Genomic DNA, 23,420 nt, shown 5'->3' with positions numbered 1-23,420 from the left:
AGGTCTCGCAATGGACTTCCACTCATTCTAGTGGATTCCTCAACTTCCAACACTGTAGTGGAGCTTCTTCAAGTTTTCTTCTTAGGTTCACATCTCTCTGCTTTGGCTTTAGCTCCTTTTAGTTTCTCATATCTTGGGATACTATTCTGGGTTCATTGTTTAAAATGCCACCCTTCATATCCCACTGCTGCCACCATGTTTTATCATTGCTGATCACCATGTTGTATTATGGTGCACAGTGATGTCTCAACAATGAGATCTTGAGACTTGTATGTTTAAACATGAACCATTTATTGTTAATCTTTAACTATTTACAGATCCCAGGTTACTGTCATGCATGGTGCTGTTCTATGCAGGTAGGCTGGCTGCCTCAAGAGTGCTCTCTGTGGAATGTTCTTTAGTCTAATACCATGTGACTCTATACATCACACCGTGGGCAGTCCAAAATTAACCCTTGCTCAGCTGAGCACCTTTACATTACAATGGCATGCAGGCACATACAACATCATACAACAGAGGGCAGGGGCCAGGAATAAAGGGGGTTTTATCTTGGGGTAAGGGGGGAAACAGGTGCCCTCAATGGGCACAACAAACCCCTCTTCCTGCCCTATAGCAGCCCGCATAGTCAACACTGCTGGGTTGCTCGTCCCAGACTTCCCCCGCAGAATAAAAAATTGCTGCAGAATAAAAAATTGCTGCAGAAGTGGATTGAGACCCTTAAATGGCAGTTAATTGGCCACTTAAAGGACTCACTCATCCTAAGGGTGGGCTGGCTGCCTTATGCCTTACCCGCTCCGATAATATGGTGGACATGTCTGGAGTAGGCAGGAAAGCAACAGGCTGGCCACCTGTTTTATTTTACAAGCCCCTGCACTCAAATAGGCCCTTCTGATAAGAAAAGTAAGTCTATTGTCATTTACTGCCTGTCTGTCTACTTGTTAATAGGGAATCCCCTGGGCCATTTCAAACCTTCTAGACCATTTTGGACAGACTGATGTCTGGTTGTTTTAAAGCTAAGATATCGCTCCAAATTATTTTTGAAGCTATCCCAGATCAAAAGCAATTAAAATTGCCTTTTGCTTAGCAACATTAGATAGCCCACAGTTCAAAGACTTAAAATAGGTCTCAATTACAGATTTAAATAGCCCCTTATGGTGCTTGCTAATGAATAAAATCGCTTGACCCATTGATCATTTTCAAATGGCTTGACAGGCCTGTGAGAAAAGTCCTCATTGAAGGACTAAAGGAAACAATTATTGATTAAACAGGCTGAAGCTTGCAGAAACAGTGAGCAGTAATCTATTTTAACCTTGTGCAGGATTTGGCCAGCAAGAAAAATTCCAATCAATTGTCAATCATTAAAAAGCTGAAGCACATACTTTAATATTTCTGAACACGTATATGTACACACTCATATAGTCACTCAAATGAACACACACACAGACACAGTTATACATATACATCAGATTTAGGAGGGTAATTTAAACTCTAAAAGGAAATTGTGGATTTGGATTGGGTGGGTGGCAGGGTGGAGGAGAGGGATGGGTTAAAGTGTGAGAAATCTAAATTCTGACTCCAATCCTCATCTAACGAATCCACTTCCAGTTTTAACAGAAATGGGATGAGGGTGAGTAGTGGGGGGGGTGGAAGACCAAACCGCTCGAGGGAGATGGGTTGGAACTTTAACTATTATGATAAGGCTGCATGCCACACACCTTCCTCCTTTTCAATTTCTCCTAAACATCCCCACGAGTCCTCCAATCACCCCCAGGCCACCGACCTCTCGCCATAGCCCCCAGGACCCCAGGATCAGATCTCTGCCCCAGCCCCCAGGATATCAGGATTGTATCCCAAGACCCTCTAACCTCAGGACTCTGGGATCAGATCTCTGCCCCCCCACCCCTGGGACTCTGAGACCAGATCCCGACCCTAGGACTCCATGATCAGATCAAACACCCAACCTGGGCTCAGAATCCAACACCCCCACCGCCCTGGGATTGACACCCCCCAAACTCCTCTCCCCAGTCAGGGAACAGACCTATCTGGTCATGTGACCTCCTCCAGGCTACTTTGTAAATCAGACTGGCTACCAGGCAGGGAAGCTGTCTGTAATGTCACATAGTCAAACCCCACAGTGAACAGGGTCTGTGACTTCCAGGTTCCCCATGCTCTGCTGACTTACCCCTGCCCCCAGTCTTGCTGGATCAGTTAGTTTAACATTCTCTCCTTAAATACAGATACATCTACACATGTATACCTACATCTGCATACAAGTATAGTCATACATGTACATTAACATAGATGCATGGACTTATACTCGATGCATCCACATCCACGCATCAAAGTGCAGACAAAGTAATTTAGACAAATTCATATGCCCAATAATAGAAAAAAAATTAGGATCAGATGTCAGGTTTAAACATATGCACACACAAAAACAAACAAACATCTATTCATATGCATTAACTCGTATATACACACACTCACATGCACACAGGAAAAGGGCTAGATATAATGTTCCCCCACTGATGGGCTTTTGAAGGCGGAGGGTTCATTAAATCCACTGGATGGTCTTCCTGCCACCTTCCCGCCTGTCCCTATCCCCACCACAATTATACCATCAGCAGGGGTAGCATCAGGCACCCACCTGTTAGTGTGCTAATTGAGGCCCTTAAGTGGGCAATTAGTACCTATATAAAGGCCTCAGCCCACCCGCCAGTGAGATTTCACCGCTGGCCGGAGAGGCCAATGCCAAGCGCCAGCCTAGCAGGTTTCCCTGCGCGGGATGGTAGTGAGTCAATGGGGGGAAAATGCCCTGGTCACATCGGAGGGCTCCCCCCAAGATTTTAACACGCCCCCAAGCTCTCCACCCTATAGCCTCTCAACCAGCTCCCCTCCCTCCTCAACCCCCTTTCCTGGACCTGCCAGCTAGACACCCCGTGAGACACCCAGCCATACCTAAATGATCAGGTGCCGCACACCTGAAGTGCTAGAGAGCTGCATGCTTACAATTGGCCAGCAACTCTCTGAAGCGGGACTTCCTGATCCAGAAGGGTGGAAGTCCCCGCCTCCAGCCTATTAAAGGCCAAACGATTGGCAAATGCGTAGCAGCCAGCCGTCCCATTGGCAGGTTCCTCTCAACCTTTTAACTGAGGTGCGGGGGGAGGGAAAGGGGTATTTGGTGTCTTGTATAATTTAGCCCAAACACAAACATATAAGTGCACATTTGTGAATTGCAGTCACATGCACACAGGTGTAGTATCTATACATCTATGGGCAGAATTTTCCGGTCAGCATGCGGGGGCGGGCCTGACACGCCAATATGTAAAATGACGTGCAATGACGTCAGTCATGCGTGTGTCCCGAAGTCATCGTGTGCCATCGCGATATTTTGTTCGGCAGGCGCACGCTGGAGTTGGCTGTGTGCCCGCTGAAAGTAAATGGCCTTATATGGCCATTAAGAAATTAATTGAACCACTTGGAAACGTTGCCTGTCCAACCTAAAGGTTGGCGGGCAGGCAGAAAGTCCAAGCGGCCTTCACGAGCGGGATGAGGTTTCCTGAAGCTTTTAATAAGTAAATTAATTAATTTTCATAAATATAAAAACATGTTCCCGCTCATGTGACACAGTCACATGAGGGGACATGTTTAAATAATTTTTAAAATCAATTCTTTAATTTTTTAAATATCCATTCAATCTCCATGAGGCAGCCCCATGCCTCAGGGAGATTGCTGCGCACTTTCGCGCACATGCGCAAAAGAGCGCTGGCCCCGACTCTCCCTCCTTCCCCCACCCGCACAGATAGTGCCGCTACCGGCCACGTATTATGCTGGGCGGGCCTTAATTGGTTCGCCTGCTTAAAATGGCGGCACAGAGCCGATCAGGGGCGGCGATTGACTCCGCGTCTGCCCCCGCCCGCTCCCACCCAGCCCGCCCGCCCTAGGAATATTCCTGGCCTATATATATTGTTATATATATAAACATATACATTTATATCAAATATCTTGCTTACAAAGTTTTTCTATACACATGTATACCAATGTACAAATGTACATATACACACAAGCACACTTCTACCAAAGAATGTGTTAATGTAATTGTTGGGGATTCCTTCACTTTTAGTGTGAACCCATTATTAAAGCTCTTGCTAACTTAATTTATCTGAGGAATGAATTTCATTCAAGCCCTTCACATCTTTTTCTGTAATACCACAAGGTGTGAGCTCAAAACCATATTTTCCGAATGTGGACTGGGGAAGGACTTTGAATAAAAGATGTCAAGTCCTATCCGTGACTTCCCCATTAACAGTCCCACTTCCAACACAAATAAAAGATAGTCATTTGGTAATACAGAACTTGAGTATTGTTGAAAAAAGAACCATGTCAAAGTTTTTCATCTTGCACTCATCAGGACACTTCACAAGAATACCTATATAAGGTAGCTTGATCCTGATCAGTTTAAATTGCAAGCAATGCTTGGCAGTTAACTGTCAATCATCACTACTGGTGCATGCTCCATCCTCTATTAATCAGAGTACACTTGCCCACCAACCGGCACTCTCTTCACATACAATATAAATTGTTTTTTCCCTTTATATTGGTATTCTTGCGAAGTGTCCTGGTGAGTGCAAGATGAAAAGCTTCGACACGGGCTCTTTCTTCAACCATACTAATGAGAGAATTTAGAGGTGAAGACGAGTTTTACAAATATCAGTCTGGAGACTTTTGCTGAGTGGAATCAGCAAACAAAGGTTTAATGCATTGCTAAGATGTCAAAAGAATAACTGGAGACATGATGAGAAATGTTTTTATACAGTGAGCTGCTATGATCTGGAATGCACTACCTGAAAGGGTGGTGGAAGTAGATTCAATAGTAACTTTGAATAAAGAATTGGATAAATACTTGAAAAGGCAAAATATTCAGGGCAATGAGGGAAAGTGAGTAGTGGGACAAACTGAATATATCTTTCAAAAAGCATGATGGGCTGAACGGCCTCCTTCTATGCTGTATGGTACCATGACAACATTACTTCCTTGGCTTCTTGGTCAGAGAGATACATTCTAACAGGTTACTCTCTGCATTAAAATAGCAGGTGGGGTGAATGTCATTTAAACATGCTTTGAGAGTTCATCTGCTACTATTTCCAACAAAGGTTTTTCAGTTATAATGAGGGTGCATTTGTTCTTTGTCCTTACCTTTCGCACATGTGCAGAGAACAGCACACTGCTGAACTGCTCCTTGCATTTTAGTCCCTTCATGCTTGTGGCAAACTGGGACATCATCTCTGGGTTGTGCCTGGCCTGAAGGAACAGACATTTTAATATCAGACATTCTGACGCTCAATTACACCATGGTTGATATGTACTCAATCTCCACTTCCCACCTTTACTCCATATACCTTGATATCTTTACGTCAGAAAAATAAATCTATCTCAGTCTTGAAAGAAAGAGTGGAACAGGAACATAGGGAAGGAAGAGGTTCAAAAACAAGAACAACAATAATATGTATTTCTATAGCACATTTAACATAGTAAAACATTCCATTGTGCTTCAGAGGAGTGTAACCTGACAAAAAAAAAACTCAGAACAAAAAAGATGTTAGAAGGAGTTAGAGTCAAAGAGTTAGGTTTAAGAGAGAGAGAGTGAGGTGATTAGACAAAGAGATTTAGGGAGAGAATTCCAAAATCTTTTGAAATGCTGCCAAGAGTGGAGCATAGAAATGAGGGTTGCAAAGGAAATGGGGAATGCACAATAGGACCATAAAAATATACATGAGCAAAGGAAGTGAGCAAAATCATGACTACAGGCGTAAGGAGTCATCTTCAGGCATTGTGGCTTGGATCTTCATCCTCGAGGTGGGTAGCGGGAGTTGGGAAAATTCTTGGCCTTGTGAGAAAGTACCCTCAAATGATCTTCATTGCTGGGGGTGGGTGTGCACTAGAGTCGACCCAGGAAGAAGTTTGGAGAAGACACAGGGGGTGCTGGGTGTTGAGGCAGGCTGTTTAAAAGACCTGCCTCAGTGCTGTGGGACTTTGGCCCAGCTAACACAAGTGTCCTCCAGCCCTTCCTTACCCCTCACACCCTCTCACCCTCCAAACACTCCCCATGCCCTCTCCATGTCACCTCATGACTTCCTATGGTCCCTCATGCCCCCAAACCAAGCTTTGGCACTTCCAGATGGCTGTAAAACACATGCTCCCTAGAGAGAACATGGTTTTATTTACAGTGCAGGCTCTCTGATCGCTGTTGTCAATTTCACAATGTTTGTTCACACAATGTTAAGTAGTTTCAAGGGTTTGTGGTTTTTGTTATTGATCATTTAAAGGCTCTGGATGATTGACACTTTTATTAGCTTGTAGTGAAATGACTTTTTTCTATGTAGGAGAAAATTATGAATGAATTACATTTTTAAAAAGTGCTGTTTACATGTCCTACTGTTACCACAGGGTTCATTGGTTCTAAACAGCCTATAGCAGGTCAGTTGCCATGAAAATGCCATATCTTGGCATGGGGGGGCCAAAAGGGGGTGGGCGGAAGGGCATAGATTGTCATAGGTTGTTATGAGGGGTCATGGGGGTTGGTAGAAGGGTAGAGTTTAGCATCTGGAGCATGAGGAGTGATGTGGGTGGGTGGAAGGGCAGAGTTTAGCATAGGGGACATGAGGAGGGACTTTTGAACTTACCTTTAGAAGTCATGCAGTTTAGGGTTCGTGACTTTTCTGATGGTCTGTAGACCTCGACTCTTTCAAAACCTGGCCCGACTCCATGAAAATTGCAGAGAAGTGGGAGATACCTATCTCTGCAATGGAGCTGGTTAGGCCGGGAACGCTGAATACAGGCATTTGTCAGGAACCAGCCACTCCCAAAAATCAGACAGCACAGGAAAGGAGTTCGGAATCCCATAATTGGGACTCACCTGCCATTTTTAAGGGGCTCCCAAGTCATCCTGACCTGGTGAAAATCCGGGCCTATGTCCCTGACAGAAGCCTTATCCATTGCCTCGGATATTCCATCATGCATCCTGTGTGATTTTTCATAAAATCATGTGCAGTGTGTGCCAGAATTTGTCAGACCAGCTCTTCAGCCATGACTTTGGTCACCTTTGCTCCTGCTGTTTCTCTGTGAATAACCTTGAGATGGTTACCATGTTAAAGGCATTGTAAGAGTTCAAGTTATTCAGTTTACCCAAGGGCAGAAGCAGTATGCAGATGAGGTCTCGTGTCTACAGCTGAAAGTGGCCAACAAAGTGAAGATAAAACAAGACTTACAGATGCGAGGTAGTCCTGCTCCCAGGTTCTCTGCACACCCCAGTCTTTTCTTCGCCCCAGCAGTGCATCCATGGCAGCAATCTTTACCTTGATTTGTGGCATGTCAGATGGCGGGATGTTTTTCACAATCTGCCGTGCCCTCCACCTGCAAGAAAGCAGCACAGAATGAAAGTCAATAACTGCTGGATCAAGCAGCAGAAAGGGTGCTGCTTTTATCAGATTTTAATGCTTGGGAGATGGAAGTATGCATTTCTCTATTAAATGCCACTCTCTCTCTGTTAACCATGGGGGTGAATTTCCTCAGGTGGAAGCAGGGGAGCAACTTGGGGAAAATTCATATCATATCAAAATATGTCAAAATGTGTATCAAAATTATTGTCTGCTGTCAACGGGAAATTAAGTAATTGCCTTGAGATGTGAATTCCTGCTGTGGCTTTTACGGTTACCATAGGTCAATGAAAGGTGGGACTTCTGAGCCAACTGGATCCCGTGGCCCAGTCAGAGGAGTTGAAAAAAAGGGATTGCTCAAAGTTAACACTCATGAACACTATAGGCTGAATTTTTAGCTCGTTGGGCAGACCTGACCCGACTGAGCGTTAAAAAAACGCATGATGACGTCGGGCAAATGTCCCGATGTCATCACGCGCTTGCGCGATATTTCAGTCAGTAATTAAAATAAATTTTTCGCTGCCCGTCCAACATAACAGTTGGCATGTAGGCAAAAAGGCCAAGGAACCTTTGCATTTTTCTGGAAACCTCATCCACAGGCGGGATGAGGTTTCCAACAGCAAATAAAAATAAAATTAAAATTTTAAAATTCAATTAATAACATGACCTGCTCATGTGACAGAGTCACACGAGGGACATGTTTCATAACAATTTAGAAAGCTTTATTTTTAATTTTGAAAACTGTTCATCTCCTAGAGGCAGCTCTGTGCCTCAGGGAGATTTCAAGCGCGCACCCGTGCGCATGCGTGAAGTTTGCGCTCCCCCCTCTCGCCCTCCTCCCCGCCCCACACAGGCAGCGCTGAGCGCCGCTGCTCGTGTTTCATACTGGGTGGGCCTTAATTGGCCCGCCAGCATGAAATTGCGGTGCGGCCCCGATCATGGGCGGCAGTCGGCTTCCCCACCGCCCCCGCCCACCCCCACTGAGCCCACCTGATGAGGGAAAAATCCTTCCCTATGTTCACACAAAAACTACAGGCTAATGAGTTTGCTGGAAAGCGACACTAACATTTGGAACAGCCACGCGATTAGCCCTGACCAATAAAAAAGCTCAATATCCAATTCTTAAATTTATCTATAGATATTAACTACTATGTATTATTCAATAGAAGCTGAATGTGCAAGTCATTTAACCTGTATTTAACCCACGCTTTACCTGTCCTCAGAGTGTTTGACAGGTGAGTGTAGAGGGAGCTCTACTCTGTTTCTATAATGTATCCTGTGCTTGCCCTGCAAGTGTTTAATAGGGGTATGTAGAGGAAGTTTTTAATCTATATCTAATCTGAGCTGCACCTGCCCTGGGAGTGTGTGAGAAGGTTGTTTAGAGTGAACTTTACTCTGTTTGTAACCATGCTTTACTTGCTTTGGGAATTCTTGGTAGGAAAGTTCAGAGGGAACTTTATTTCTGACATATCTGGCAGCTGCCCTGATGGAACAGTTTAGAGGAAGTTTGACTCTGCATTGTAAGGTATTTTGATATTTTGTGTATTTCTGTGATGCTGTTAAGGCCTCCCTTTGTTTTTTTTTAATACGTATAAACTTGTGTCAAAATGTAACCAATTGTGAGGCGGACCAATGTCTCGAGCTCAGAACATGGATCGCGGAGGACATCAGACGAAGATTTCTGACCAAAGACGTCAACGTTCAGGCCTATATGAAGCTTTTTAAAAAATAAAAACTGGACAAGGATATACACACTCAGACACAGGCGTGTCAGAACATGCCACTGGGGCGGTGGGTAACCACCAGGCATCCTGATTACAGAAACTGACCTAGACAATGGTCTCTCGGGTATGTGTGAATGGCTTTCCTCCTGCCTTACCTCCTGCTGATCTTATCGAAATGTACAAGATTCTGAGGGGGCTTGACAGGGTAGATGTTGAGAAGATGTTTCCACTAGTGGGGGAAACTCGAACGAGGGGACATAGTTACAGAATAAGGGGACACTCATTTAAAACTGATGCGAAGGAAATTTTTCTCTCAGAGGGTAGTGAATGTTTGGAATTCTCTACCTGGAGGCTAGATCACTGAAAGTATTTAAAGAGGAGGTAGATAGATTTTTGAAATATCAGGGAGTTGATAGCTATGAGGAGCTGGCACGAAAGAGGAGTTGAGCCCTGGGGCAGATCAGCCATGATCTTATTAAATGGCGGGGCAGGCTTGAGGGGCTGAACGGCCTACTCCTGCTCCTACTTCTTATTTCTTACCAAGATACAGAGATCACATCCGTTGCTGGCAGGTACCTGGAGACGCCCCCTCTGCTGAGAGCAGGAAATGACCACGTGCAGGTTGTCTTTACATGGCCAGGGTGGGATTGATAATCCAATCGGATGACTTGATTTAAGACATTACCTTATATGGCAAGAGACCAGGGTCAGAAAGGGATATAAAGCCACAGCTCTCAAGGACATTGGAGCTGCAACCAGGAAGTGGAGCAAGGCAGCATGGTCTGATGGTAGTGCACAAGCTCATGTGGGGTGGGAGGAAATCGGCCACGCATTAGGGAAATCTTGTATAAAGATACACAGCGGAGACAGTTCAGGTGCAGTTACATTGACATGCTTGGAGTCGGGCCTCTAGCTTATCTGTCCACTCAAGTAATGCAGAGGCATGAAAGTGCCACCAAATGCTCCTGAACCTTTCACCCCTCGGGCGCAGACTGAAAACTAATGACTGTTTTAGTGGACTGCAGAAACAGTTGGACGACTGGGCAAGTTGTACAATCTGCTTGCTAAAGCTGGCCATGGAGCAGTCACTGGTGGAGGTGCTCACAGCCCCTTGCAATGTTATCACCCCGGTTTGGACCAGTCTCCCCCATGGTTCAAGCTAACAGCGCAGCCTTGCAGTGCAGGTTAGGAGAATGCTTGTGCCTTAGCTGAGAGTGCAGCATGCAGTCCAGTGGGCAAAGCTGCCGCCAATTGGTCAGGTGGAGTGGGGTGGAGTTTTGTGCAGCCATGCGGCACACTAATCTCTGGCCATCGAGTGGAATCCCTTCCTGTTGATGAAGGCACCCGGCTGATCTGCTGGCACATTGATGGCCAGATATGTGCAGTCGATTGCACCCTGGACGCAGGGGAACCTAACAATCGTTGCAAAGCCTCTGGCTCGCTCAGCCTGGCTAGCCTTGTCCGTACAGAAATGAATGAAAGTCAATACCCACCTGAACGGAGTTTCTGCCACCAGCTTGACAGAAGACTCCACAAAGATCCCCCACTGACCGCTGGAAAGAGCTGGACGCATAGAAGTTGAGGGGCACTGTGACCTTCAGAGCCACTGACATAGGGTGTCCACCCACACAGTTGGAGCTGATCTCAGGCCCAATCATTTGGCAAATGGAGGTCACAGTCTCCCTGGAGAGGTGGTGCCTCCTTTGGCATTGCACCTCAGACATATTGAGGTAGCTGCATCGCTGCTTGTAAACCTTGGCAGCAGGATAGTGGTGTTTTCTGAGGCCCCTGCCACCTTGGACTACCTGCTGGCCCTGCGCCCCTTGTGCCTGCACCCCTCCTCCCACAGGTCGCTCCTTTGGAAGCTGCATTGGGACACTTGGCCACCTCTCCCTTCTGCCCCTCTCTTTCTCCTTAGAGGAGGCACCACAAGTGAAGACCACAATTCCCATCACCAGGGTAACAGAAGGCTGTTTGATACCTGGAAGGGTTCATAGCATCAAAATCCTCCAGAAGCCTTGGAGGCCTGAAACAAAGCCTAAAAATGCTAAGAATGAAGCTCAGAACGGAGATGAAGCTATCAAGTTCAAATTAGCAACCAGCAGCAAACTATCTACTAAACTCCTCACTACTCATACTGGTAATGCCTCTGAACCTTTTTATCCTGCCCTTGGATGAGGTTTTGCAAAATGTTGACTGCCCACCTGCCCATTTTGCCCATGCGATGAGTGTGAAATCGCATGGGCAACGTAAAATCAGGTTCAATTGAGTTTTTAATGGCCTTAAGCGGCCTCTTAATTGATGGCATGCGCGGCTCTGATTCCTGTGCCCGCCCGCTGACTTGAACATTGCGTGTGTGCGGGATGACATCAGGATGCTTTCCCGGCGTCTTCTTGCGCTTTTTTACACCTGATCTGGTCGGGCATGCGCCCGTGAGGCGTAACATTCTGCCCCATGTCTTCTGTGCAGCAGAGCCTGGGCTGGAGGCACTGAGAGGTGTGTGTGCACCTGCAGTTTTAATATGGCGCCCAGCACGAGAAAATGGCAAGGCGATGGCGTGGCGGGTGAACCGGAGGCCGCCCGCCAGCAAAACGGCGTGTTTCCCGGGAATGCATGATTAATGAGGCGGGATTGGGTCGATGCGGAATGAAAAGCTGCCATTGCTGCCGGCGGGTAAATTGACTTTTTTCCCACCCGCTACTGCACTTTGTGCAAATCTGGAACAATTCTGTGTGGAAGAATTCGTTCAGCGGGCTGAACACTTGGGGGCGAGCTCCTGCGCACGGGTCTTACTAAGCAAGCTGTAAGCATATACTATTGCTTAGAGGGTTAATAAATGTTTTCCACATAAATTGGAAATTGTATCCATAGTTTGTTTTGTGTCGTTGAAACCAAAGTACGGTGTGAGGACTTAGAGGATAGTGAGACCCCCGGATAAGAGTCTTCAGCGTTATTTAATGTGAGCACAATAAGCTAATAAAGTTCCTTAAAGAAAATATACCTTACCTTCTAAACAGATACTTCATGTTCTCCTGAAATTCAACTAAGACTGTGGGAGGTGTTGGCCATGTCACGCTCTTTCCGTAGTCACTCATGCTCCGTACATTCTGGAAGCGCCTCATTACCTCTATGAGATATGCCTTGACCTTGAAAGTCTTGTAATAACTCATGATTGCATAGACAGCTCTCATGCCTCGACAACGTTTCCGAGCCAGGGTTCCCCTCCAGATCTGTTGAGGGAAACAGGAAATAATTCGCTGAGTGTGTGAATTCTTAGCATTTCATTGCACACGTTTTATTACCAAATCAAGTATCATTGAAGTGTTGAGCCAATATTGGCTGTTTGTTTCCGGTACCGGGGTTTACATTTGCCCCATCAATGGGTTGTGAGTTTCCATTTGTGCACATTGGACCTCAGTCTCAAATCAGCACAAGTGCCCAGCATCAAAACTACAGACACTTTATCACTGATTCGCAATGTCACTCAGGAGCACTACTGAATGGCTGGTATACAAATCGAAAGATATTGTCCTACAACACTATGACTATTGAAGTTGCAGCTGAGAGACAATATAGGGCAGAATCTTGTGCCGTCTCCCATGGTGATTTTGGTGGCGGTGGCATTTAATCAGGTGGGAGGGTGGTGGGAGAGGACCCTACCACCTCTCTGACTCCACCCCACTACATGGCAAGAAGACCTGTGGATGACCTTCCCATCAGCTGCCAATTGAGGCCCTTAGGTGGCCAAGGCTCTCATCCCACCACTAATGACCCCATGCGGGGTTAGTTGTGGGCTCCCGGTGGGGTCGTTCAAAGGCAGTCAGTGCCTGATTAAGGGACGTGGCAACGTGAAAGGTGGGGGGGGTGGGGATGGGGGAGGGGGTGCAGGTGAACCATCCCCACCCACCCCAACAACCCCCATTCCACAATCCTCCTCCCACCCATCACTCTTCTGAGGCTTTGAATGGGTGTTGTACCAACAGCAACCACTACCTCCCCAGTGGCAATGCCATTCAATAGAGCCTCTGATTCCACCCCAGAGTAGGCCTGCCACTGGCCTGTCAAGTACCTGACTGGCTCATGATATGGGCCTTCTGAAAAGAGGCAACACAGGCAGCCAGCAGCCCAGTCCCCCATCGCCTCCACAAGATTCCACCCATAGCCACAGAATGTTTGGTGGGCAATGAAAAGGGAGCTTTACCCTTACTCATGTTGTACCTGCCCTGGGAGTCTTTGCTGGGACAATACAGAGAGAGTTTTACTCTACTATTATTTCCATTGAAGTCAACAGAAATAAAAATCATGTGAGATTTAAAATAGGTGGCAGGCTTACTATCATTTTACACTATTGCACAAAATCAAGGTCTATCCCATATCTCCACGTATAAAGCCCCAAGTGATTTCTCGAAGCATATACCATAAGAAATAGTTCTGATGGTTTTGATGTTTTTTGCTGTAGGTGTTTACCCAGTTATTTTAACCTGGCTAACTCTATGCTCAGAAAACGAACAGAGAGATTTAGTCCAAGCATGTTCAGGATACATATGAGAAGAGTATTGACTGGAAGATATGTCCCACATTTGGAAAAGGAGACCGCTGAGCCTGCTCCATGAATCCTCTGTGGAATTCATGCTTCAGCTTCAACTGCTTGATTAATAACTTTTCTATGAATAATTAATTAAAAATTAATAAATCACTGTGAGCAGCTGCATCTGAAGCTTCCAGGTTTTAAAACATCATAGCTACCTCTCTATTGCTGGAATTCAATTGCTCTGTATCCTATTTTTATCTTGCAGGTCAATTCCTCTATGTTACATTCTGGTCTGCACTATTTTATCATGGTTGTGAGTCTATCTATATTAAGCACACAGAGGAAATGAAACCCCTTTGGTGTCTGGGAGGTGTAAGAGGAGCAAAAGTAAAGCACAACAGGCATTTCAACATACTTTTAATTAGGCCTATTCTCCTTGAATTTTGTGCTACAATGATTTCTGAATGTCTGATACTCAAACAACAACTTGTATTTATATAGTGCCTTTAGCATAATAAAACCAAGGGCTTCTCAGGAGCATTATTAAAACAAACTTTCACACTGAGATACCTAAAGCGTTATTAGGAAAGATGATCAAATGTTTGATTAAGTATGTAGATTAATGCCTGTAAATGACACTCAATGGAAGCTGTGTGGTCTCATGACAGGGGCTGTATTTGCTGAGCCTGGATTGATATAATTTTTCTGTGAAATCACCAGAAATGTGTCTACCCAAGAAACAGTGCTAGACCACTTCCAGGAGGGCTTTGCAACTGCACAAGTAAACCTGCTTCCCAATATGAAGTCATGTTTAAAAAGCTCTCAGACAATAGGAGAGGAAATCTGAGATAGGGGAAAATTAGGTTGTGATTCTGATATGGGATGCAGAATCCATTGAATTTCAATGTCTACATATGAATACTAGTGTACCTGTATATATTTATGTGTCTGTGGTTTTGTGAGTTTTTTTGTGAACGCAAGTGTGGGTGCTTGTTTACTTGTATGTTTGCATATCTGCCTGCCTATATATGTGACTGGGTACTTGTGTCTGCCTATCTGGCTGACCGTATGGCTCCACTTTTCCAAGTATTATTCAGATTATTTAGCTGCCTCGGTTTCTCTGCTCTAATTTCTAAAAGGGAAGAATCTAATCATTTCAAATCCTACCCCTAGGGCCAGATAAATGGCATCCCTATAAAAGAACTGGGCATTTATCAAATCTGGCATTAAGAGGCCAAGGTCCTAGAAAGTAGGCCAGACATCTTCATGTGAGCTATAAAGAGCTGACAATGAGGAACGGGTTTGTGGACCTAGATTCCCTTCCCCATTAATCACTGGTAGATGCAACGTCTATAGAACCAAAGAATACTTCAGAAAGGCTGATATAAAATCTGAGAATTTATAAGGAGTGTACTGGAGCTGTAGAATATTGATACAATGATGGGGACTTGGTGCTGTTCCATCTGCGGACAGTAATTTTACTTTTCAGACATTAAATTAGGTCAACACCTTAAAAGGGAAATGTAATCAGTCAAATGTTCCTTGAACAGCAGTGTTGTAAAGGAAGCATATACACACTTCAGGTGTGATAACTTCTGCAGTATTGAGAGAGTGCTGCATTGTCAGAAGCACCATCTTTTAGATATGTTAAACTGAGGTCACATCTTCCTGCTCTGGTAGATGGCAAAGATCCCATGGCACTTAAAGTAGAGCATTGAAGCCCAGTGTCCTCAATATTTCCTACATCACAACACTTCAAAAAGTAAATACTTAATTGGCTGGGAAGCACTTTGGGTATCCTGAAAGATTATATAAATGCATTTTATTTACTAGCTTCATCAGAGGAAATAACTTACCTCCATTAGTTCTGTCAATTCCTATTATAAACTTGAGAAGATTCAATTCAATCACCTCACAAACTCCCTTTTCAATAAACAGAGCCAATGATGATGGATTTTAGTACTTGGAAATAGAACCCTTCCTGTTTCAAGCACACATTGTCAGAATGAAGCACTTCCAGGTTGAGCACAGCAAAGCTCCCGCTGTGCTTTATATCAGACCGGAGAAGAATGTCTTCTACTGTACCAAGGTGCATTTTTTCCTATTTCCCACACTGGCTGCTATTTGGTGGATCTGGCTGAGAGGGCTGGTGCTGAGTTATGGGCACTCCTGTGCTGCAACCCCACAACCATTAGGAACCAGACTGGGACAAGCCCAACTCACATAACATCTTTACAGGCAACAAATAGAACGAAAGAAATTGCATTTATGTAGCATCTTTTATGACCTCAGGACTTCCCAAAGTGCTTTGTAGCCAATGAAGTATGTTTTGAATTGGAGTCACTATTGTAATTTAGGACAAACAGTGGCCAATTTGCACACAGCAAGCTACTGAAAACTTCCTCTGATTGAGGAGTCAGTCAGACAGTTATCTATTTATAATTGTCATGAAGAAAGTGAGGAAAGTGCTAAGAAAAGAATCTTTACTCAGAAGGTATAGAAGCATGTAATGTTTTACCATAGGTGGAGTCGATTTTAATTACCTTCACCTGGCATTAACAGGGCAGCAACAGCTTAGCAATAACCTGCTCACTGACACCCAGTTTGGGCTCTGCCAGGGCCACTCAGCTCCTGACCTCTTGGTTTCAATATTCAATATTCAAAATTCTTGGTTCAAACATGGACAAAAGAGCTGAACTCCCAAGGTGAGGTGAGAGTGACTGCCCTTGACATCAAGGCCGAATGTGGCATCAAGGAGCTCTAGCAAAACTGGAGTCAATGGGGATCAGGGGGAAAAGTCTCCACTGGTAGAAGTCATACCTAGCACAAAGGAAGATGGTTGTGGTTGTTGGAGGTCAGTCATCTCAGCTCCAGGATATCACTGTAGGAGTTCCTCAGGGTAGTGTCCTAGGCCCAACCATCTTCAGCTACTTCATCAATGACCTTCCTTCCATCATAAGGTCAAAAGTGGGGATGTTAGCTGATGATTGCACAATTTTCACCATTCGTGACTCTTCAGATACTGAAGCAGTCCATGTCCTAATACATCAAGACCTGGACAATATCCAGGCTTGAGCTGACAAGTGGTAAGTAACATTTGTGCCACACAAGAGTCAGGCAATGACCATCTCCAACAAGAGAGAGTTTAACCATCACCCCTTGATATTCAATAGCATTACCATCACTGAATCGCCCACTATCAATATTCTTGGGGTTACCATTGACCAGAAACTGAACTGGACTAGCCATATACTGTGGCTATACCAGGTCAGAGGCTAGGAATCCTGCAGTGAGTAACTCACCTCCTGACTCCCCAAAGCCTGTCTAAAAGGCACAAGTCAGGAGTGTGATGGAATACTCCCCACTTGCCTGGATGAGTGCAGCTCCAACAACACTCAAGAAGCTCAACACCATCCAGGACAAAGCAGCCTGCTTGATCGGCACCCCATCTAAAAACAATTACTCCCTCCACCACTGACGCACAGTAGCAGCGGTGTGTACCATCTATAAGATGCACTGCAGAAACTCACCATGGCTCCTTGAACAGCACTTCCCAAACCCTACCATCTAGAAGGAAAAGGGCTGCAGATAGATGGAAACACCACCATCTGGAAGTTCCCCTCCAAGCCACTGACTATGCTGACTTGGAAATATTTCGTTGATCCTTCACTGTCGCTGGGTCAAAATCCTGGAACTCCCTCCCTAACAGCACTGTGGGTGTACTACCACATGGACTGCAGTGGTTCAAGAAAGTAGCTCACCACCACCTTCTCAAGGGCAATTAGAGATGGGCAATAAATGCTGGCCTAGCCAGTGAAACCCACGTCCCTTGAATGAATAAAAAAAAAATGAAGTTGGCAACCCTACCACCCCATTAACAGGGTTGCTGGCCCCATTTTGAAAGGGGTTTACTACCAGGTGCACAAAGCCCCGGGCTGTTTCAGGTGACAAGCCAAATTTAATGTGGAATTTGGGGTCCTATAACATAAACAGCACCCTGATTAACTTTTTAGGTTGCAACTGGAGCCTTTGGAGTGCACATTCCAGCCAGTTCCACTGACAATGGAACCAAAGCGACCGCTGAAGGTAAATGTTGAATTAGTTTTGTGAGCTTTGCAGGAGCAAGAGTCCTGTGGGCTGCAGGTGCCCCAGGAACCCCGTCCTCTTCAATTTCAATGGCCCACACATCTCCCCCCACATCAATTTACCTTGTGACTGCCATCCGGACCCAAATTGAGGTTTCAATCTGACGAGCTGATTACTTGACACCTCACAGCTCGCCTACCAAATTTAAATGTTGCTGGGACCTCATTTCAAAATTGGAATATTTGGCCAACCAACCCCTTCCTGGCTAGGCCCCCAAGAGTCAAAATCAACCACAGGGAGGCAGAGACCATTGCATCTCTTAAGAGAATAGATATTAAAGGCAAAGACAGATATAGGGTTACTTTTGTGATAAACAACTGCAGCTATGAAGATAGATTGGACAGGTTGGATCTGTTTCCCTTGGAGGAAAGAAGGCTGAGCGGAGACTGATAGATGTATTCAAGATCCTGATGTTACGGACAGGGTAAATAGTGAGAAACTGTTCCCATTCAAGAGTACATCAAGAACTAGAGGGCACCGATTCAAAATAATGGGCAAAGGGAGTAGAAGTGATGTGAGGAAAAATTTTTTTACGCAGAGGGTGATTGGGGTCTGGAACAAACTTCCTGAAAGGGTCATGGAGGCAGGTTTGATCAAGGTATTCAAAAGGGAATTGGATTGCTATCTGAAAAGGAAGAATGTGCAAGGTTACGGGGACAGGCAAGGGAGTGGGATTAGGTAGAATGCTCGTTCAGCGAGTCAGTGCAGACTCGACGGGCTGAATGGCCTCCTTCTGCACTGTAAAGATTCTGTGATTCTGTATGGGGAAATAGAACAAAGTTTTGGATTTCTCTGGTAAAGAGCTGCCACAGATAAGGTGAGTTAAATGGCCTCCCTCTGCGCTGTAAAGCTCTATGGCTTATAGTTTAATAGGTTGATCCAACCTAACCTAGTACTTTTACCTTTTGCAGGAAGAGCACAATGAAAGGAATTTCTCCTGCTCGTATAGATTCCAGCCCAAACAGCGTCTGCGGCGTTCGAATGAATAGCTTTGTCTTTCCATAGGCAACGTCCTGCTGGAAGGAATGTTGGTCTATAATCATACGGGTGGCTTCCAGGTCTGTTGACATGAGGTGATTGGGCCAAGTGTACTCACAAATCATCTTATACCTGAAATACATTTTTAAAATGATATACACATGTTAAATCAATTAAAACATGTTCAATTGATTAACATACCTGTAAGAACATAGATTTCTAAATAACAAGGAATACCTTCACTACTGGGGGCACAAATTGTTAGAACGATTAATGGGGATTTGAGGAGGAATTTTCTTACCCATAGCATAGTAGGGGTTTGGAACTCACTGTCTGAAGGGGTGGTAGAGGCAAAAATCCTCATCACGTTTAAAAAAATACTTGGATATGCACTTGAAGTGTCATAACCTACCAGGTTATAGACCAAAAGCTGGGAAGTGGGATGAAGCAGGATAGCTCTTTCTCGGCTGGCATGGTTAAATGGGCTGAATAACTTCCCCCTGTGCATTATTTTCTAAGATTCTATGATGTGACTGGTGATGAAGGCCTGTAGTCCTTTTATGGAAAACTCAGTAACCCTGTATCTTGAGTTAGGCAGGATCCTATTACTGATTGACCAGGCAGCCTCATTAACTAATGGAACATGGAGTGGGTAGCTCTGTCACTCCTGTTTCTCTCTCAGCTCCAGAGAAGTTTAGGGTAGTGTCTACGGATATCGGCTATTGTCTTGAAGTTATTAATGTATATTATTGGAAATTATTTTTCTTTTAAAATTGAGGTTTAGTCTGTGGGTGCGTCTTAATTGGATTAAAGCCAGCTAGTCTGGGTGCTTTGATGTGTACTAGTTTTGAGATGTAGGAGAGGTAGAGTGCATTTGCATTTTGTTGAATGGAGTATTCAAGAAGGGGAGTGAAATCTGGCATCTGGCTAGCAGAGACCAAACAATGTTCATATTACTAATAAAATTGGTACAATGAAAGGGGTTTTATTGTTAGAAGAGGTGGAGTTCAACGGTGCTGGTGATGCAATGAGAATTTACATTCAATGAGATGTGCTGGGTATAACTGATATCAGTTTTGCAGAGCAGAGGTAATGTAAGATCAAAGCCCGTAAGCCTACCATTGTGTCTGCAAAGGAACTGAAGTGAAAGGAACCTCATTTTGAATATGTAAGATGAAAATGCTTTGCCTGGTGTCTACTTAAAGTCTATGGGCTGCTGTTGCCTTAATGGAGATTAGTTTGGGAATTTGTTAAAAGATATGATAGCCGTAATTTTTAGCCATGTGTATATATTTAATTTATGTGAATTGATAAATGTCTCATTTTTTAAAATTCATTCATAGGATGTGGGCTTTGCTGGCAGGGCCAGCATTTATTGCCCATCCCTAATTGCCCTTGAGAAGGTGGTGATGATCTGCCTTCTTGAACTATTGTAGTCCATGTAGTTTGATATAAAAACCTCTCGAGAACTGGTGGTCTGATTCCTGAATTTAGAGCTGCATCTCAAACATACCACTTAAAAATATAGGTTATGACAGTTGTTGAAAGTTTGCCTCTGGGATTTTTAAATAACTCAGCTTTACCAACTAAGATAAAAGCAAAGTACTGCAGATGCTGGAAATCTGAAACAAAAACAGAAAATGCTGGAGAAACTCAGTAAGTCTAACAGCATCTGTGGAGAGAAAAAAAAAAGAGTTAATGTTTCGAGTCCGTATGACTCTTCTTCAAAACTCTGAAGAAGAGTCAGACGGGCTTGAAACATTAACTCTTTTTTTTTCTCTTCACAGATGCTGTTAGACCTGCTGAGTTTCTCCAGCATTTTCTGTTTTTGTTTCAGCTTTACCAACTGCTGTGTCATAAAAATTGGGGGTCTAGTGGGATAAAAATATTTCTAATTCCTTGATTGGTTTGGAATTGGTGAAACTTAAGGTTATGAGTACGGGAAGCACTTTAAATTCAGGAGTTGGTGAGGTATTTTGGAAGTGGTGAGACTGCAAGATGGCTTTGGCAATTGCTAAGACTTGTCTAGGAATATAAGAGATAACAAAAACAGAATTACCTGGAAAAACTCAGCAGGTCTGGCAGCATCGGTGGAGAAGAAAAGAGTCGACGTTTCGGGTCCACATGACCCTTCAACAGAACTGAAGTATAGTTAGGAGAGAGCTGCAATATAAGCTGGTTTAAGGTGGGGGGCGGGGGGAGAGAGAAGTTGAGGGTGGGGTGGTTGTGGGGACAAGCAAGCAGTGATAGGAGCAGATAATCAAAATATGTCACAGACAAAAGGATCAAAGAGGTGTTGAAGGTGGTGATATTATCTAAGAAAAGTGCTGATTAAGAATGGATGGCAGGATACACCTTCAACACCGCTTTGATCCTTTTGTCTGTGACATATTTTGATTATCTGCTCCTATCACTGCTTGCTTGTCCCCACAACCACCCCACCCTCAACTTCTCTCTCCCCCCGCCCCCCACCTTAAACCAGCTTATATTTCACCTCTCTCCTAACTATACTTCAGTTCTGTTGAAGGGTCATGTGGACCCGAAACGTCAGCTCTTTTCTTCTCCACCGATGCTGCCAGACCTGCTGAGTTTTTCCAGGTAATTCTGTTTTTGTTTTGGATTTCCAGCATCCGCAGTAGCTTTTTGTTGTTAATATAAGTGATAACTCTGATTAGGTTGGAAAAAATAAAGTTAACAGAGTTGGCAGATAAGTTAAAATTGGGGTTACTTGAGGGGGCTAGGAAATCAGATGTAATTAAGAGTATAGCACAGCACCTACAGTTGAAAGTGAAGCCTGACACTAGTGAGCAACAGCTGGAAGTAGGGAGACTTCAGTTACAAATGAAGGCGCTTGAATTTGAACAAGCAAAGGAACTGAAAAAGATTGAATTAGAAGCAAAGGACAGAAAAATGGCTTTTAAAAGGGAATGAGAAATTGAGAAGATAGAGAAGGAGGAAAGAGAAAAAGAAGAAATGTCAGTGAATTCTGACGTGGTGAAAACCGCTATTTTGATTGCATTTGATTTGGTTCCTGAAGCATACAGGGAGAAATTTAGGAATATGAGAAAACAGCCTGGGCAAACTTATATTGAGTTTGAAAGAGTAAAACAAAGTAATTTTGACCGGTGCAGACAACCTATGCAGCTCTTAGGGAAGTAATTCTTTTGGAAGAATTTAAAGATTCAATCCCTTCAGCAGTGAGAACTCATGTGGAGGAACAGAGGGTTGATTCTGTAAGACAAGCAGCAGAGATAGCTGATGATTATGAGTTAGGTCATAGAGCTAAACATTTTTTCTTGTCAGCCTTTCAAATTGGAAAAGGATAAAAAGTGGGACGGTGAAAGGAAGGTGGATAGTCAGGGAAGAGAAGGAGTAGCTTGAAGTGCTCAGGAAGTTTTTTCTCAGATTAAAAAGGAAGGTGCTGAAGGTAGAAGTGCCTTTCGAAGATTGGGGTGTTTTCATTGTAATTAAGTGGGGCACACGAAGTCAGTGTGTTGGAGATTGCAGGAAAAATCTGTTGGAATTGTTGGGGTACATAAAAGCTCTGGAAGTAAAAGTACTGTGGGTTCTAAGGTTCAGGCACAGGAGAAACCAATGGTTTGTCTGCAGATGAAACTGAGAGAATCAGTGATAGGTGAAGAAGTGGAATTGTGTTCATAGTTTACTCAAGAGAATTCTGAGGAGCAGGTTGCAGAAATGTTTAAAGGCTGTGTGTGAGAGAATGTCTTTCCATGTGTACAGGGTGGAGTAAGTAAAGGTGTTAAAATTTTAAGAGACACAGAGGCTAGTCAATCCTTAATGTTGGGGGATAGTTATATTTGTTGTTCAAATGGAGTATTGCAGGAGCAGGTAATAATAAGTGGGGTTCATGGAGATGCTAAATCTGTTCCACTGTGGAAGATAAATTTAAAGAGCAAATGGAAGACAGGTGAAGTTATAGTTGGAGTGGTAGAAAAATTGCTCATTGCAGGGGTTCAATTTATTCTGGGTAATAATATAGCTGGGTCGCAAATGTGGGTGATGCCTATGACAGTTGAGCAGCATGTAGAAGTATTTTCAACAGAGGTGTTACAGAAGGAACATCCTGGATTGTTTCCTGATTGCCCTATAACAAGATCAAATGCTCATAGGGAAGCACAAGGTAAACAAGATAAGCAGGCAGTTCAGAGGCAAGAAGAAGGTGTTGAGATCCAATTAGCTGGCATTATGTTTGATAACATTGTTCAGGAGGAAGGAATATGGGACAGTTCAGCTGATGCGATTAACTCAAAGAGATTAGTGAATTACAGAAAAATAGTTTGCAATTAAAACAGTTATATCAGAAAGTTTATTCAGAAACACAAGTAAAATGTATTCCAGTATGTTATTTTGATAGATATTTTGAGGAGATATTTTGGTGAGTAAGTGAAGGCTGGGTTATGTCTCAGCATCAGATTGTTAGAGTATAGGAATGAGATTCTGAGGATTGCTCATGAAATTCCAATGGGGGGTAATTTAGGAATTAGGAAAACACAGGAAAAGATGCAGAGTTTTTTTTTTGGCCAGGATTGCATAGGGATGTAGTCAAATTCTGTAGATACATGTCAAGTAATAGGAAAACCACAA

General features: G+C 44.1%; 1 protein-coding gene across 1 annotated transcript in view; it reads right to left on the bottom strand.

The window, feature by feature from the left end:
* The window catches only part of LOC144679922 (unconventional myosin-Id-like), a 171,322-nt gene that overhangs the window by 36,306 nt on the left and 111,596 nt on the right, over window positions 1–23,420 (bottom strand). Inside the window, exons 16-19 of the mRNA XM_078540891.1 lie at window positions 18,740–18,947; window positions 12,167–12,390; window positions 7,269–7,413; window positions 5,197–5,301 (exon numbers count right to left, since the gene is read on the bottom strand). Coding sequence (XP_078397017.1) covers window positions 5,197–5,301; window positions 7,269–7,413; window positions 12,167–12,390; window positions 18,740–18,947 — 682 coding nt within the window. The remainder of the gene's footprint in view (window positions 1–5,196; window positions 5,302–7,268; window positions 7,414–12,166; window positions 12,391–18,739; window positions 18,948–23,420) is intronic.

Source organism: Cetorhinus maximus, chromosome 4 (genome assembly GCF_964194155.1).
Source record: "Cetorhinus maximus chromosome 4, sCetMax3.hap1.1, whole genome shotgun sequence".
Classification (NCBI taxonomy): Eukaryota; Metazoa; Chordata; class Chondrichthyes; order Lamniformes; family Cetorhinidae; genus Cetorhinus; species Cetorhinus maximus.
This window is presented reverse-complemented; position numbering and strand designations above follow the sequence as displayed.